The sequence below is a fragment of the Pieris napi genome, chromosome 5 (genome assembly GCF_905475465.1).
Source record: "Pieris napi chromosome 5, ilPieNapi1.2, whole genome shotgun sequence".
Classification (NCBI taxonomy): Eukaryota; Metazoa; Arthropoda; class Insecta; order Lepidoptera; family Pieridae; genus Pieris; species Pieris napi.
Genome location: NC_062238.1, coordinates 5,352,720 through 5,371,116, shown reverse-complemented (window position 1 = coordinate 5,371,116; position 18,397 = coordinate 5,352,720). Strand labels below are relative to the sequence as shown.

Here is an 18,397-nt window from a genome sequence, read left to right as displayed (position 1 = left end):
TTTATCATTTATTATTTATTATTCGACACTTAATATTTTAATGACAATTAAATTCATTAAATTCCTAACATATCTTCCTTTTTCCGTCCCTCTAAGTATCGGAAATCTAAACTTTTAGATTTGTATAAATATGAACAACACTTCAAGATTAGTTTGCCACTGAAGTTTCACTTCTGACATGTGTACTTTGTACACACACTTTTTAATATTTATCATTTATCATTTATCATTTATCATTTATCATTTATTATTTATTATTCGACACCATATATTTTAATGACAATTAAATTCATTAAATTCCTAACATATCTTCCTTTTTCCGTCCCTCTAAGTATCGGAAATCTAAACTTTTAGATTTGTATAAATATGAACAACACTTCAAGATTAGTTTGCCACTGAAGTTTCACTTCTGACATGTGTACTTTGTACACACACACTTTTTATTATTTATCATTTATCATTTATCATTTATCATTTATCATTTATCATTTATCATTTATCATTTATCATTTATCATTTATCATTTATCATTTATCATTTATCATTTATCATTTATCATTTATCATTTATCATTTATCATTTATCATTTATCATTTATCATTTATCATTTATCATTTATCATTTATCATTTATTATTCGACACTTAATATTTTAATGACAATTAAATTCATTAAATTCCTAACATATCTTCCTTTTTCCGTCCCTCTAAGTATCGGAAATCTAAACTTTTAGATTTGTATAAATATGAACAACACTTCAAGATTAGTTTGCCACTGAAGTTTCACTTCTGACATGTGTACTTTGTACACACACTTTTTAATATTTATCATTTATCATTTATCATTTATATTTATCATTTATCATTTATCATTTATCATTTATCATTTATCATTTATATTTATCATTTATCATTTATCATTTATCATTTATCATTTATCATTTATCATTTATCATTTATCATTTATCATTTATCATTTATCATTTATCATTTATCATTTATCATTTATCATTTATCATTTATCATTTATCATTTATCATTTATCATTTATTATTTATTATTCGACACCATATATTTTAATGACAATTAAATTCATTAAATTCCTAACATATCTTCCTTTTTCCGTCCCTCTAAGTATCGGAAATCTAAACTTTTAGATTTGTATAAATATGAACAACACTTCAAGATTAGTTTGCCACTGAAGTTTCACTTCTGACATGTGTACTTTGTACACACACACTTTTTATTATTTATCATTTATCATTTATCATTTATCATTTATCATTTATCATTTATCATTTATCATTTATCATTTATCATTTATCATTTATCATTTATCATTTATCATTTATCATTTATCATTTATCATTTATTATTTATTATTCGACACTTAATATTTTAATGACAATTAAATTCATTAAATTCCTAACATATCTTCCTTTTTCCGTCCCTCTAAGTATCGGAAATCTAAACTTTTAGATTTGTATAAATATGAACAACACTTCAAGATTAGTTTGCCACTGAAGTTTCACTTCTGACATGTGTACTTTGTACACACACTTTTTAATATTTATCATTTATCATTTATCATTTATCATTTATCATTTATCATTTATCATTTATCATTTATCATTTATCATTTATCATTTATCATTTATCATTTATCATTTATCATTTATCATTTATCATTTATCATTTATCATTTATCATTTATCATTTATCATTTATCATTTATCATTTATCATTTATCATTTATCATTTATCATTTATCATTTATCATTTATCATTTATCATTTATCATTTATCATTTATCATTTATCATTTATCATTTATCATTTATCATTTATCATTTATCATTTATCATTTATCATTTATCATTTATCATTTATCATTTATCATTTATCATTTATCATTTATCATTTATCATTTATCATTTATCATTTATCATTTATCATTTATCATTTATCATTTATCATTTATCATTTATCATTTATTATTTATTATTCGACACTTAATATTTTAATGACAATTAAATTCATTAAATTCCTAACATATCTTCCTTTTTCCGTCCCTCTAAGTATCGGAAATCTAAACTTTTAGATTTGTATAAATATGAACAACACTTCAAGATTAGTTTGCCACTGAAGTTTCACTTCTGACATGTGTACTTTGTACACACACTTTTTATCATTTATCATTTATCATTTATCATTTATCATTTATCATTTATCATTTATCATTTATCATTTATCATTTATCATTTATCATTTATCATTTATCATTTATCATTTATCATTTATCATTTATCATTTATCATTTATCATTTATCATTTATCATTTATCATTTATCATTTATCATTTATCATTTATCATTTATCATTTATCATTTATCATTTATCATTTATCATTTATCATTTATCATTTATCATTTATCATTTATCATTTATCATTTATCATTTATTTATCATTTATCATTTATCATTTATCATTTATCATTTATCATTTATCATTTATCATTTATCATTTATCATTTATCATTTATCATTTATCATTTATCATTTATCATTTATCATTTATCATTTATCATTTATCATTTATCATTTATCATTTATCATTTATCATTTATCATTTATCATTTATCATTTATCATTTATCATTTATCATTTATCATTTATCATTTATCATTTATCATTTATCATTTATCATTTATCATTTATCATTTATCATTTATCATTTATCATTTATCATTTATCATTTATCATTTATCATTTATCATTTATCATTTATTATTTATTATTCGATACTTAATATTTTAATGACAATTAAATTCATTAAATTCCTAACATATCTTCCTTTTTCCGTCCCTCTAAGTATCGGAAATCTAAACTTTTAGATTTGTATAAATATGAACAACACTTCAAGATTAGTTTGCCACTGAAGTTTCACTTCTGACATGTGTACTTTGTACACACACTTTTTAATATTTATCATTTATCATTTATCATTTATATTTATCATTTATCATTTATCATTTATCATTTATCATTTATCATTTATTATTTATTATTCGACACCATATATTTTAATGACAATTAAATTCATTAAATTCCTAACATATCTTCCTTTTTCCGTCCCTCTAAGTATCGGAAATCTAAACTTTTAGATTTGTATAAATATGAACAACACTTCAAGATTAGTTTGCCACTGAAGTTTCACTTCTGAGATGTGTACTTTGTACACACACACTTTTTATTATTTATCATTTATCATTTATCATTTATCATTTATCATTTATCATTTATCATTTATCATTTATCATTTATCATTTATCATTTATCATTTATCATTTATCATTTATCATTTATCATTTATCATTTATCATTTATCATTTATCATTTATCATTTATCATTTATCATTTATCATTTATCATTTATCATTTATCATTTATCATTTATCATTTATCATTTATCATTTATCATTTATCATTTATCATTTATCATTTATCATTTATCATTTATCATTTATCATTTATCATTTATCATTTATCATTTATCATTTATCATTTATCATTTATCATTTATCATTTATCATTTATCATTTATCATTTATTATTTATTATTCGACACCATATATTTTAATGACAATTAAATTCATTCTTATATATTCTTTTAATTCAATTCTTATAATTCATTCACACTTTTTTTTATGAATATAATGATTTTCAGAAAAATATGTGCTAAAGCAAAGTTACTGATCGCGAAATACAACGATGAAACAACGAATGTGGACGTTGACGTTAATATTGGGTACTACAAGGAAGCAGTTGATGTTTTCAAGCAATGGGAGAAAAGTCTCGTGAGTTTTACTTTAATATATATTTAAATATTATTAAAGCCAAAAACCATTATAAAATTATTTTACTAATACTCAATATTATACTTTGGAAAATATGAAGGAAAATTACTAGCAAGCCGTCGAAATCAAATATAAAAAAAGTTATATATTTTTTAAAATAAGTTTTAACTTATGCTGATAATATACATGTTTCCTAAAATGTACTATTTAATTTTATTTACCGGCCGTTATGCAAACTGATGAAATTGTTATTAAGATTTTTTTTTCTCTCTTATATATCAAGATAGTTGAACTATATTGACGTAACAGTGTTTTCAACACAATAGGAGCTGCAGCGACCTTATTGCTCTCATTAGACGGCTCATTGGTCTAGTGGTTAGTACCCCTGACTGCGAAACCATGGGTCCCGGGTTCGATCCCCGGCTGAGACAAACATCGATGTGATGAGCATTTGGTGTTGTGATTAGGTCTTGGGTGTTTAAATATGTATTTATATGTCTATCTATCTATAATATGTATGTATATCCGTTGCCTAGTACCCATAACACAAGCTTCACCAGCTTAGGATGGGACTAGGTCAATTGGTGTGAATTGTAAAAAAAAAAAATTGTTAAAGTAAAAATATCTTGTTCTATACTCGTAATATAACCTTAGTTACGGTTATTTACTTTTTGGTGCTGTTACTCCTGCGTAAACTCTAGAAGAGATCTCTTGCAGGAAATATTGTTTACGTTGTTACAAATTATTTCTGTATTGCCTATCATCTTATTTTTCCTCTTGAATTCCTCCAATCTACAACTCTCCTACTGCACAGCGAAAACATCTCACTTCATGTCTTAAATCTCACGACAGATCTCTGTAAAATTTTCATAAACATATTGAATAATTAATTAATAATGTTTTCAGGTATGTTTGGGTTCTTATTACGAGAAAGTGAGTAGTTCTGAAGTAGCAAGCGATAATGGTGCCATGTGGACTAGACGTATTTATGCTTTGAACAGTTATGGGAAAGCTTTACAATATGGACATAAATATTTGTACCAGAGCATGCCTAGGATGCTGTCAATATGGTATGAGAACTTGATGTTTTACCATTGAATTCAGAGAACTACAAAACAGATTTTTTTTTAAAATTTATTCTTATATTTCTTTTGTTTTAAACATAGTTTAACTATCCGGAACACCACTCCCTAGCGTGGGGAGCTTATTAACATTTTGGTCACATCCATTCGCTTTTATATGCGCATGAGTTTTAGTTATTTACAACACTAGTTCAAAAAAAATAATCTTGGATTATTCCGCATTAACTTTTTTACCGCACGTTTCTTGAAATATTAAAATTCAAATGAAAGTAAAAAGCTTAAACTTTTAGGTTGGATGTGGAAGTGACGTCATCAGATACAAGTATCCACTCGGTGCTTGCGCAAATGACAGAAATCATCAAAACTTATTCTGAAAGACTACCAATATACCTTTACTTGACTGCCTTCTCGCAAATTGTGTCCAGGATATGCCATCCAGTTAAAGAGGTAACAAATTTTTACTATTCAATAAAAATTTAGTACTCTAGATTATCTATCTCAATATTTATTATCTATGTGAGCCATAGAGATATTTGTCGTGATTATCTTTTTTGTTAATAATTTAGAACATAGTCTGCGCAAAGTGAACCGGGTGGCGGTTATGCGAAATAAAATATAGAAATTTTACCTAAAAATAAAATTTGTATTATGTTTCCTAAGACGTCCGAGGTCCATTATGAGAGAGTACATCGTTTCCTTTTCCGCCCAAATCGCTAGTATCCGACCTTTTCCCACCACGTGACACCGCCGCCAGCGCCCAGCGTTTGAAACTGGAACTAACTTTTTATCGCGCTAAAGCAAGCCGCCAGAGTTCTTGTTCATTGTTTGTCTCATAATAAGAGAACCAGGAAGAGCTTGTTTGGACCTCGGACGTCTTAGGAAACATAATACAAATTTTATTTTTAGGTAAAATTTCTATATTATGTGTTCCGTTTGACGTCCGAGGTCCATTATGAGAGACGTGTTTGTTATCTCCTGGTGGCTTGTAAAGTTATATATTAATAACTAAAAAACGCAACAATGTGATTTGAATTATTTATATCCGATAGAATCATGATGAAATAAACAATACAAGCTAATTAAAGCCTAAGCTTTAGCATCATTTAATAAACATAATAACAAAAATTTTATTGTTTATAATGAAGTAGAATACTTGGCTAATCATTAAGCGGCCGAAAGTACTGAGAAAGAGACTTCTGATTGAGTCTCAGCATTCTGACTATTATTATCTAGATTTCGACAATAATATATCTTTAATGTACTTTCATGACGCCAATTTGCCTAACCAAGAATATCATTTATGTTTCTAAAACAATTTAGCGAAGCAACAGCTGATCAAGTACCACGAGATGCTTCGATACCTGATTCCAAAAGGGGTTTCTTGACCCAGCCCCCAAAAATTGTGGGCGTAGCTGGTCTTACAGGATATCTGGTTGTAATAAACAAATTTGTCAAGGAGCCTCATCTACTATTAGAGACAGTTATGAGTGTCCTAAGCCAAAATAAGGGATTTAGATGCTTCTCCGGGCACGATAAAAACGTCCAACTTGACTGTCTATACGTTCCTGTATCTGTTTTAAAACCGAAACCCGGATGCAAAGTGATGGAATCACCGTTATCAATAAAATGCTGAGGCTCGAAAAAGCAAGAGAGTCAAATCATGAACTCTATGCCCAGAAGCCAATAAAATTATTGTGGCTGTGTGTTTCGAGCTATGAAATAAATTTTGCTCATCTAGTTTTAGGCTTTTCAAATAATTTATAACTTTTCCCGCTTCCCATACTGGCAATTACTGCGCGATTGGTCTAGCTATAGATAGGATTGAGCTAGCGCTTTAAGGATATGTTTTACTAATTTATTAGATAAAATTTTAACATCGCTTAGAGCCTCACAAATTGATGCTATGTCAGATTTGTGAACTAAAATAGATATAGATCTATTTAGATAATAGATTTAGATATATAGGTATCTATGCCAGATGATCCTTTATAAATAGGTTTGCTAAGAATCTAGCTACATCAGGAGGAGCCGGGAATCGACAGTTTATATTACTATGTTGACACCAATTTACCTATTTATACCAAGTGGCGGTGGAAATATCCACGCTAGATCGTATCGCCAGCATTTACTGAAGGCGTGGTGAAGCAAGTGTCGGAGTCTAATAAGTCTAGCGACACATAACTTGCCACGACAAGAGCCTCTCGTGACGCGAAAAGATCTATTTCGGGGGTTCCCCATCGTCTGAATATGTCCGTGGTTGCCTCTTTCAAGAGATGCCATTCGGTGCCCCTGCGATTGCGCGAGAGGTAATCGGCTTCCACGTTGTACATTCCCGGCAAGGAAGTGAGGGATAAGTACAATATTCAAACTGTCCGTCAGTGCCAGAAGATCTTTTGTCAATTTTAACAGCATTTGGGACCTTGTTCCTCCTTCGTTTTTTATGTACGATACAACAGTTTTGCTGTCGCTTTGCAGGATTACCATCGAGTTTTTTAGGACTTCGGATGTCAAAGAGATTGCTGCTACCACAGCGTGCATCTCCTTTAAATTGCAATGCCACCCAATCTGACTTTGAGTCCAAGAACCATTCAGGGGTTTGTTGTTGATTAGCGCTCCCCATTGTAGATCCGAGGCATCGGTGACAATGTAATTCACATGCCTTGTTTTGAAGTGAATCGGTGTTTTGTGACTGAGGTTGTGCAAACACCATACCACGTCCTGATTCACCTCTGCAAGAGAACTCGGGCAAAGAGGAGCTCTCCTAAATGCATTGCTGTGTCGCTGCAGCGTTCGGCAACGCAACCTTCCCCGGTGGGTGATGAAGGTCGCAAAATTGAGATACCCTAAGAGGCGTTGGGCCTGCTTGAGGGTCCAATTTGCCGGCTGACAAGCGTGTTATCAGGCACTGACGAATTTTGATAACTTTTTACGGGTAAGGACTTTGCATTCGATAGTGTGTCCCACGTGATACCCAGAAAATCGATCGACCTCGTTGGAGTGCATATCGACTTCTCTCGATTTATGGTCCAGCCCAGGTTCTTCAAAAAGGTCATGGCTACGAGAACCTGGGAGTTAAGAATTGTTCTGTCCTGGTGGACCAGTAAGTAATCGTTCAAGAAAACGATCACTCTTAAGCCCTGACGGCGTTATAGCTCGGCTGTCCAATTTGTCACCGAAGCAAACATTTTCGGAGCTATGGCCAACCCAATAGGTAGACAAGTCATTTGAAGGAGCCTTCCCTCGTAACTGATACGCAGAAAGCAACGATGTTCGAGGGAAATCGGTACATAGTAGGATTGCCTGTGATCCAGCTTCACCATCCAATCGCCTTTTTGTAGGAAATTTGGCATTTGGTGGTGATGAAACAGATGAAAAGGTTCTGGTTTCATGAACCGATTTAAAGATTTTAGGCTGAAAATGACTCGATTTTTCCGTTCTTCGTTATTATGAAATATGATATGATAGATATGAACGACGGAGTCAGCGGTGCTGGCTCCAGTATATGGTCTCGAATCATGGTATGTATTTCCAAGGAAATCGAAGTTGAAACAGGTGTTGGCAACTTTTTTAGGATTTAGGACAGTACTAATAGCGGTTTTCGATTGAAAGTTATTCGAGCGGAGGTTATTAATTTTAGAATGGAAAAAGGAGGTTTTAATTTCACCCAATTTTTGTGATAGTTCCTTAAACATCCGCACGAAAAGCCCATCGAGTCACTTATGTCGGTATTTATTTGGATTGTTATATTTGCGTCCCCCTTTTTGATGTGAAACATCTATAACCGCACATAAAACCGATAGCTGGTGTGGCGACAAATGCCGTGGCGATGCCACGCTATATGATGGTATATATACAGTCTATATGCAGTAGTGTGTACGGTGTATTTCGAAGTCACTGATTTAACGAATTAAGTAGTCACGTTTTGAAATAAATTCGTAAATTTTTTGTATTTAAATGAAAATAAATGTTTATTCAATAAATAGTCATCGTTATTTTAACAAAATAATGTCGATGTTTCACATCTGCCAGGCGTCCCGTGACGGCTCACATTTTTTATTTTCGTGATCATCGAAGTTGTGACTCTGTTGTCCTTGTTTTTGTATCGGTTACCAAGAAAGGGCTTTTGACTAACCTGAGACGTTGAAGCTACAGGCGATTAAAAACGTATGCGTGATTTAACGCGTATTGTTTTAGATTGGTACCCGCGAATTCTGTCAATTTTGACAATACTACCAACATTTTGTAAATATTTAGATAATTTTTCAGGATTAAACATGTACTCCGAAGAGGGGTGGGAATTTTATCTAAATCTTCTATAACATGTTTTTAAAGTTTGACCAAAACATTCTTGCAATTTATTATGTATAGAATTTAAATTAAGAACCGCGTTCGACTGAAGACCACTAAAACGCTACGTAACGCTTTATTGATAAATTCATTTTTAAATCGGTAAAAGCAGGAAAAGCAACGTATTTCTTTTGTATATCAATATACACAGTTCAAATCAGAAATGTAAAAACCTCTGCATTGAAATTAATATTATAATTTATAACTCGGAGGTTCTTGAACCGACACGTCTAAATGAGCAATATCATTAACTACAGCCGCATGGTTCAAAAAAGGGTCGTGTAGGTTTGCATTATTAGATTCGGTCACTTTATGTAACATGCTAGACGACGCAGCATAATTGTAAAAAAGTATTATTAAGGTGACTCACCAATTACTGCGACAATTGCTCAAACCTGAGAATAATCACGTGAATTACTGCTGTGGCGGCGGTTCTTCATCCTCTTCACTCGTACTCGAACTTTGCGAAGAACTCGGCTTGTCAGAACTTGCAGAGACAATATCTCCCGTGATATGAGACGGCCTTGTAAAGCGCGGGTGAGGCACGTTTGACCGCGTAGCCAACACATTTACACCGATTTTAGCACTTTCATTAGCCATTTTATATTTTTAACGTGAAAACCGAGTTAACCATTTTACGAAATAATTATTTCCACTTTGAAAATAAATTTTAGGTCGATATAACTTTGAATATACTGATTCGTTTTTAAGTGTGCACTAGCGACTGTGCAAGACGAAAAACGACGCAACAATGAACAAGAACTCTGGCGGCTTGCTTTAGCGCGATAAAAAGTTAGTTCCAGTTTCAAACGCTGGGCGCTGGCGGCGGTGTCACGTGGTGGGAAAAGGTCGGATACTAGCGATTTGGGCGGAAAAGGAAACGATGTACTCTCTCATAATGGACCTCGGACGTCAAACGGAACACATAATAATTTTTACTTAGCGTCATTTCATTTACAAAAATTAAATACTGTCGAACTATAATGATGTTATTTATTCATTTATTCACACTTCGTTACATTTATACAAAAACAAATAACATAATACATACAAATTATAAGGAATGCAACGGGCGGCCTTATCGCTAACATGCGATCTCTGCTAGGCAACCCTTGGAAGGGAAAAAAGTAAAAAGATAGATAGGAGGGGTAAAGTGCAAGAAGTGCATAACCAAATCTTATAAAAAAATTATAGAACCTTAATCTAAAATGACAAATAAAAATATTAATAAACTATTAACCAAAAACTAAAAAGTTATATACTTAACAAAAAAATGGGTAATTTAGTGCTGTAACCTCAAATCCTACGGTTCTCTATCCGCAGAGACTTAATCCTTTTAAAATTATCTGAAGCAAACAGAGTGACCCTTTACCCTCCGTCTCTCTCTCTCATTGCTGTTAACAAAACAGTTTTATTTTCTAAAATTAAAATTTCTTTTTCTACTGAATCTAATTGGAGCAGTCAGCGGCCACACTATTTTAATTTTAATATTGCACACGATATTCAACAAAATTAAATTTAATGATTCCCTTTTTAAAAGAATTTTCTTTTAGGTGTACCTTCAACTTAAAGCAATAATAGTGAAACTGATAATGGCCTACCCTCAACATACATTATGGATGATGCTCTGTGTAGTGAAGTCCAGTTACCCTCAACGAAAAAAGCGATGTGCTGACGTGTTTGCTGACCCGAGACTCAAAGAACCGCATATGTTGAAACTTGTGTCTGATTTCACACTTTTGGCTGAGAAATTGATAGAACTCTGCAATAAACCTATTGCTGAAAGTGGATCTGTAAGTATATATCTAAAAAAACGACGGGTTGCACTCCGGGGCTGCCGGCAGAAGTAAAAACTTAAATATCAACGTTGTGCATTTTTGATATTTTGCAATGGTTAGGGAATTATTTTGCACGAATTGCTTTAATTATCAGTATAAAAGTACTATCATTGATGTGGTAGAATACAATATTTATTTATTGCGCTATCGTACACAAACATGACAATTTATATTACATTAAATACGCCAGCTGTCTACTCTCCATCCGTCTTACGAATTTTCGATCAGGTCACGTGTCCTGACGCGAGTTTAACATTTTTTACCCATTCCAAAGTATATTATTACACATCATTTAACCAAGGATTCATAATAATCATTGCTATCTGTATTTTTAGGATTTATTCTTAATAAAAATTTCATCATAGTCGTAGAATAGTGAGGGATCTGACAAATTGTAAACTTTACAGGGCAGCCATTTCAAAATAATATAATCATGTTAGTTTTTGTCATAACTATTTTAATTCGTATTCTGTTATTACGAAAATTGGCATACAAGCCAGTTTTGAAACAAAATAAAAATAATAGTTTTAAATTACACAGTTTTCTAGAATAATCACGTGTTTCTATCAAATCACTTTACTGACTGATTAATTCATAATTTAAAACACATGGAATTTTTTTTAATGTAGCTGTAATATTTAAAAAGTGGATTTTGGATTTTTTTCAGATGCGACATTGTTCTACGATCATGACGATTTATTCATATAGCTAACATACTTTCAAAAATATTTTTCAGACAACCAAAGTGTCATCTCTAGTCCAAACTCTTCCGCGTCTCCTGGCAAAGGATAACTTCAGCCACATAATGATGCCGTTCCAGGAGTTTTGTAAGATCGTTCTGCCATCAAAAGCGGCTAGACAGGAACGCATAGATTTTAATATACCCGCGGCGCCACCTGTCTATATCGCAGGTATAGAGGAGCAAATACAGATATTGCCGTCTTTACAAAAACCGAGGAAAGTCACGTTGAAAGGTTTGTATTGTCATTTCTAGACATTTGCTGAACTTAAATATCATGAGGGCCTATATTGCCTTTAGGGGTCGCTCAAGTATTACGTAAGCAAATTTACTGCTATTTATTCCCCCCCCCCTCCTCTTGTCAGATTGGTTTATCCCAATACCCATATATTAATTCTTCCTTCCATATAACGAATAAAAATGCTCCGTCCCTTGAAATTCGTTATAAAAGATTACACTGTATAAAAAAAAAACTTTTAAATTCCTTTTACCTAATTCCTTACCAAAAAATCTAAACGATATATTATTAGATATCACGCGGAGTGTATTTTTTTATATAACATTATTTTTATCATGTATTTTAATTATTTTCAGGTTCAGATGGCAAATCGTACATAATAATGTTGAAACCTCGAGACGATCTTCGAAAAGACTTTCGCCTGATGGAATTCAATGCGGTTGTGAACAGGTTCCTTCAAGATGCGCCAGAAACCAGACGTAGACGGCTTTATATTCGAACCTATAGTGTTTTACCCCTGAATGAGGAATGTGGCCTTATCGAGTGGGTCCCTAACCTCGTAGGCTTGAGGCCGGTGCTTATACATATTTATAAGCAAAAAGGTTGGTTAATCTATAAAATCTATAATACTGTCATTTGTCCCATAACGATATTTGTTTGTCTTACTTGACTTTACTTGACTTAAAATTATACACTTCAACTGAATAATCAAGTCCAAATATACTAGTTATATAGCTACTTATCGTTATTATCGGGCGTGGCTTTTTGATGACAAATTTTTGTTGTAGTTTATAAAAAATAAAGCATCCCAAGATGACAGGTGGATTAAAATATTATTAACTAGGTATAAGTAGTTTTTTTATTAAAAAAATATAATTTACAAATACAAGTTTAAGTTTAAATGAAAAACCTCCTTCGGTTTTCAAGTCACTTAAAAAAGAACTTACTTTGGAAAGAAAAGAGAATCGGGCAAGCATATAAATTTTTCTTAGATATCATTTTACTATTAACGACGTTAATGTGACGATTTTCCTTTTATATGCATTATTGCTGAATGCTGAATTCGTACGGTTGGAAAATCTTCATATATTTTTGAAATTAATATAGACGCTATTCAGGTATAATTTAATATTCATGCCGGGATTAGTTACAAACGTATTATAACATATATATACAAATGTTCCCTCTTTTTAATATTGTCTTATTATTTTCTGCTTTAGGTATTCATACAAGCAACCGAGAGCTTAAAGAAATGATGTGCCTCAACAAAGATCCAGTAGATAAGAAACGGCGTATATTCGAGCAGCAGCTGCTTCTCAGACATCCACCACTCTTCCAGGAGTGGTTTAGGAGGGTCTTCGCCGATCCATATGGATGGTGAGTCTTTTGGAATGTTTTTTTTATAGTTCATTTGTGGCTTATGGTAAAAACCTATAGGATTTTGACTCGTATTCTCTCAGAATAATTTTCCTAATTTTAATAGATAACAATAAAAGGTTATTGATATATATTCCTTACATCAGTTTTCTTTTAAAAGTTAATTTATTGCTGTGAAATTGTTACGGTCTTGTTTAAAAACGCGTGAATTAGCTAAAATGGTTTAAGACTTTTAATTTGCAATTAACCTATTTGAGGCTTTATTTAATTTATTTTTATTTATTAAAAAAAAAATAAACTCAATATGTTTAGAATTTGTTGAGTGTTTAAGTTTCTGAATTCTTTATACTTTAGTGATTTATGTCTCGACATTCCAATAAAGTCTGCCTGTAGAAGGATTCAGTATTTTTAAAATTATGACCCAAAACATTTTCTTTAACTTATTAGGTATCAAGCGCGATCGGCGTACATCAGAACTACAGCAGTAATGTCCATGGTGGGATATATTTTGGGTAAGTCACTTATTGTCTAATTTAGTTTATCCAACTTCGTCACGATTTTCAAATTGTGGACAGAACTGTCTTCTAAATAATCTATAATAATACTATAGATTTTGGTATAATTGTTCACCCGAGATTAAGAGCTATGTATAAAATATTTTTTTTCCATTGTTTATTGTGTGCAAAGTAACTTAAGTAAGCCTAAACTTATAATCAGTCCCATCATTGCACTAGTTTAAAATGCACTACTATATGACATCATTGACGACTACTAAAACGACACTAGGACAAGAATTGTTTATTCTTTACACTCGCATTTATATACCGTAACCTAATACGTTCCTTGAACTGAGCTAAGCTAAGTCAAAAAAAAAAGTTTTAATTGCTTAAAAAATTAAATTTATATTATAACTCAGCCATGTATCGTATACCTTCACATTATAACACAAATTACCAGCAAATAGATATATTTAATGTAACTAAAAATACTTAAAAAATAATATAAATAACTCTGGTATCTTTTATTAATAATGGTGTTGTTATTCTTCCTTTTGATTAATTACATATAATATCTATAATATCAATGCATCTTGGAATTTATTATAAATAGACATAATATGTTTTATTTTGTATAATTAGGTAAAAATTGTTAACTGTACTTTATTTTTGTGCTTTTGTGTTTTATGTAATTGTTTGCAAATTGTTAAGCTTTAGGACTACTGCAAATAATTAAATTATTAAAAATACCATGTACTAAAAATACATGTAATATCTACGTAATTTGTTAAAAATTCAGGACTTGGCGACAGACACGGCGAGAATATATCCTTCGACTCGACCAACGGTGATACAGTTCATGTAGACTTTAATTGTCTCTTTAATAAGGGCGAGGCTTTTGAATGGCCTGAGAGAGTGCCTTTTCGTCTCACGCATAATATGGAGGCTGCTATGGGACCATTAAAGCACGAGGGGATGTTTAGGTAAGTTTTGATTAATAGAAGTCTGGAACAATCGTTTAGTAAGAAAAATAGAGGTTTCATACAGGGTGAGATTTTTGAAAGTTGATGACGTCCATGTCGCGTAAATTTTTAGTAGGCCGTATAAAATGTATGGATAAAATTTCCACTTTAAATTATGTTTTAATATCGAAATAATTATCCTTCTTTTTATTCTTTTCAAATTTTTTAAGTGCTTGATATATTTTTTCTTGAAGGACCTAGTGTTAGGTTCGAACAATAATCGAATAGGTAGCGGAAACGAACACTCTCAATTAATCTTTACATAAATATATAAATCACTTGTGCACTTAGAACTAACCGAAAACACGAACAAACACAGTTCGAATAAAATTCGTGTAATTTGTTTATTCAAATTGAAATTAGCTGGTTTCGGGTTAAAAAAATTACATGATCCTATCGATTCGTCCGTATACATGACGAAACCATACCTACTTTGTTCTAAGGCCTCATCCTCTAGGCCTCTATCAAAAAAGTACATTTCCACCAAGAAATGGATACTACAATTTTCATAACTATACATGTGTTGACAAAATTACTTTAAAGTTAGTGTACTTAAAACCACGAGAATAAAATCTACTAAACTTTGTTTTTAATCGAAAATTAATAAATTTAAATATTTTTCAGAAAAAGCTGCGAAGCGGTAATGCGTGCGTTACGAGAACAAACAGCAGCGTTGATGTCAGTGATTGGTCCGTTCGTGTACGATCCCTTGGTGTCGTGGGGTCGAGCACGCCTTGACTGCGCTGAAAGGACGAACGAACAAGCCTTACATCATTTAAGACATATAAAACAAAGACTCAATGGCATGGTAAGTAACGAAAAATATTCTTCTCTCAAAACATAGGCATTCATTATAAAGTTAATAAAGTTTATTCATGACATAATAATTTATTTATTACTTTTATAAACAACTAAATGAACCGGTGAACGTCGTATCATCTACATATTATATTTGTGTCACAACTTAATAATTTTTAAAGCTGTCCAAAGAGATCGAAACTACAGTTATAAAACAATTTTCTAAAGGCAAATTTCTATAGATATATGACAAGAGACATTTTTTTTATTTTTAAAAAGACAAAAGACTTAATATTTCTCAGCTCGAAACAGTTTTTATTGGAAAATTAAAATGAAACTGTTAGTGAATTATCTCTTTCGTTTTCAACAATTATTATGTACAATAAAAAAAAGCTTCAAAAATTTACATTTCGTTGCTAGTTTTCAATCAATCCTCATGAAATTTCAGGTTAAAACGAAGAATAAGCAGCTATCTCTTTCCCTGTCTGCAGAAGGTCAAGTGGAACATCTCATAGTTGAGGCTACGAGTGTACATAACCTGTGTCAGATGTATATCGGATGGGGACCATTTTTGTAAACATTTCTCTAGTGGTATATGTAGTACAATAATTTAAGTAATGTACAAAGTGATTAATAAAAAATTTATATGCTATTTTTATTATACCTTAGGGGCCATCCATAAAGTACGTCACACGAATTTTAGGACTTTTGAACCCCTCCTCCCGTCCTTGTCACAGGTTGTCACATTTTTATAACCCCCCCTCCTGATGTGACGTCACACATTTTTTAAATTTATGTATGTATTTAAAAATAATCGAGAGAAAACAGCTATTTTCATTTTTTATTTATTTTTATTAAATAATAATCTAATAAAATCAACATAAAGTCCAACATTTCACGAACACTCGCCGACGACTTAAACCTATTTAAATCCTTAGATACCATTCAAAATTCTCGTGAATTTGAGTGTCTCACTTGCATTACAACGCCGCTCTAGAAGTTAAATGACGTTGCATGAGAGATTATCGCATAGCGAGAATGCTAAATTATTAATAAATATAGATCCAAGTTCGTAAATTTTTAATTCACATCCAAACTTTGCGTTTTAGTATTTAAAATTTTAACATGTGACGTCACAAAAGTATTGACCCCCCCATGCCCCTTGTCACACGATGTCACACTTCGGTGATACCCTCCCTCCCCATTAACGTGTGACGTACTTTATGGATGGCCCCTTACTCCTTATATCATCCCCGTAGAAGGAAGGTTTAAATCAATTTAAACCACAAAAACCTGTTTAATAGTATAGTTTTTATATAAATATGTATCGCATAATTAAATTTTAATTTACATAATTTAAAAAAGCAACGAATTGACAAATGAATTGAAAAATATGTTGCTAAGCGCAAGACTGGAAGTAGGCTGGACCAATTCGAGTATATTTTTTTAATTTATTCCTTGAACTCTGAGGAAGGTTTTAGTGAGTAGAAAAATTGAAAAAACATTTTTTTATATTGTATGTACTTAAAGGTCTTTATTCCGGAAAAACGGAAAGTCTTTTCCGTATGTAGCTACTACAAAGATAGGCTAAGTAAAAAAATCATTAACAAAGTTCGCTAGTTTTTCATTCTGTTGCAATATGAGTAAATATAGAAGAATAACTTTGTTTATTAATGTAAGTGTTACGTGATGAAGTAGCAAGAGCAGTTATGGCTCTTAAGACTTACTAGTCTTAAGAGCCCTTAAACACCAGGTCTTAGCTGCAGAAATTTTTAAAGCGGATTGGGCTGAAAATCTGGATCATCGAGAAGCTTCCAAAGCACTGGAACAGAGAGCTTCGTATAACTGTGTCTAAGAAGGAATTATATCACCTTGCTTTCCGTCCCTTCCAAGCTTTTCTGCTTTTTTCTTTTCTGCTGGCTTCCGCCCTAATAGCTCGTGTACCGACCAAATTAATACAATTCACATCATATTCGAACAAGCATTGGAATGGTAGAGGGAGATTTATATTACCTTTGTTGACGTCAAAAAAGCTTTCGACACACATTAGCCCGCCGAAGACGATCAACCTAGTGCAAACGGGCGTTCGAAAAGGCTGTTGACTCTCGTCAGTCGTCACAACTATTCCTGGTTGTTCTCGACAGGATTATGCATCGCACAAATCAGAACAAGCGCCGCGGCATTGAGTGGGGATTAACCATCATCTTAGACAATGGATTCGCATTCATAAATTTGTTTACCTCGGAAGCGTCGTGTCTGAAGCTGGACGTTCAGAAGAAAACATTGCCCTTGGCCCTGAGCAACCTTCGTACAACTTCTGGCCTGGCAGTACGGAAGTTGACGCGTCAACTCAAGGTTCAAATATTCGGGTATATGGGTGGAACGTGGAAGGTCACTAACGACATCTCGTACCGGCTCCAAGTCTTAGTCAACCGCTGTCTTGCCGTATTATGGGTATCTGGCCCGAGATAATCTCTAACCACCAACGTTGGGAGCGCTGCCCAGAAACACCGATTAGATAACAGATCCGCAAGATCTGAACGCAAGGCGCTTGATAGGAACCCGTAAGGAAAGCGAAAGCGTTGTATACTAAGCAAAATAGGCG

The 18,397-nt window shown here is 32.1% G+C and overlaps 1 protein-coding gene across 1 annotated transcript in view; it reads left to right on the top strand.

Moving 5' to 3' along the window:
- The window catches only part of LOC125049435 (serine/threonine-protein kinase ATR-like), a 30,997-nt gene extending 14,586 nt beyond the window's left edge, over positions 1–16,411 (top strand). The window contains exons 16-26 of the mRNA XM_047648730.1: positions 3,725–3,854; positions 4,761–4,924; positions 5,227–5,383; positions 10,837–11,076; positions 11,858–12,095; positions 12,455–12,700; positions 13,319–13,475; positions 13,923–13,987; positions 14,772–14,955; positions 15,619–15,802; positions 16,241–16,411. Of these exons, the coding sequence (XP_047504686.1) occupies positions 3,725–3,854; positions 4,761–4,924; positions 5,227–5,383; positions 10,837–11,076; positions 11,858–12,095; positions 12,455–12,700; positions 13,319–13,475; positions 13,923–13,987; positions 14,772–14,955; positions 15,619–15,802; positions 16,241–16,369 (1,894 nt within the window). The 3' untranslated portion in view covers positions 16,370–16,411. The remainder of the gene's footprint in view (positions 1–3,724; positions 3,855–4,760; positions 4,925–5,226; positions 5,384–10,836; positions 11,077–11,857; positions 12,096–12,454; positions 12,701–13,318; positions 13,476–13,922; positions 13,988–14,771; positions 14,956–15,618; positions 15,803–16,240) is intronic.
- Positions 16,412–18,397: the final 1,986 nt, after the last annotated feature.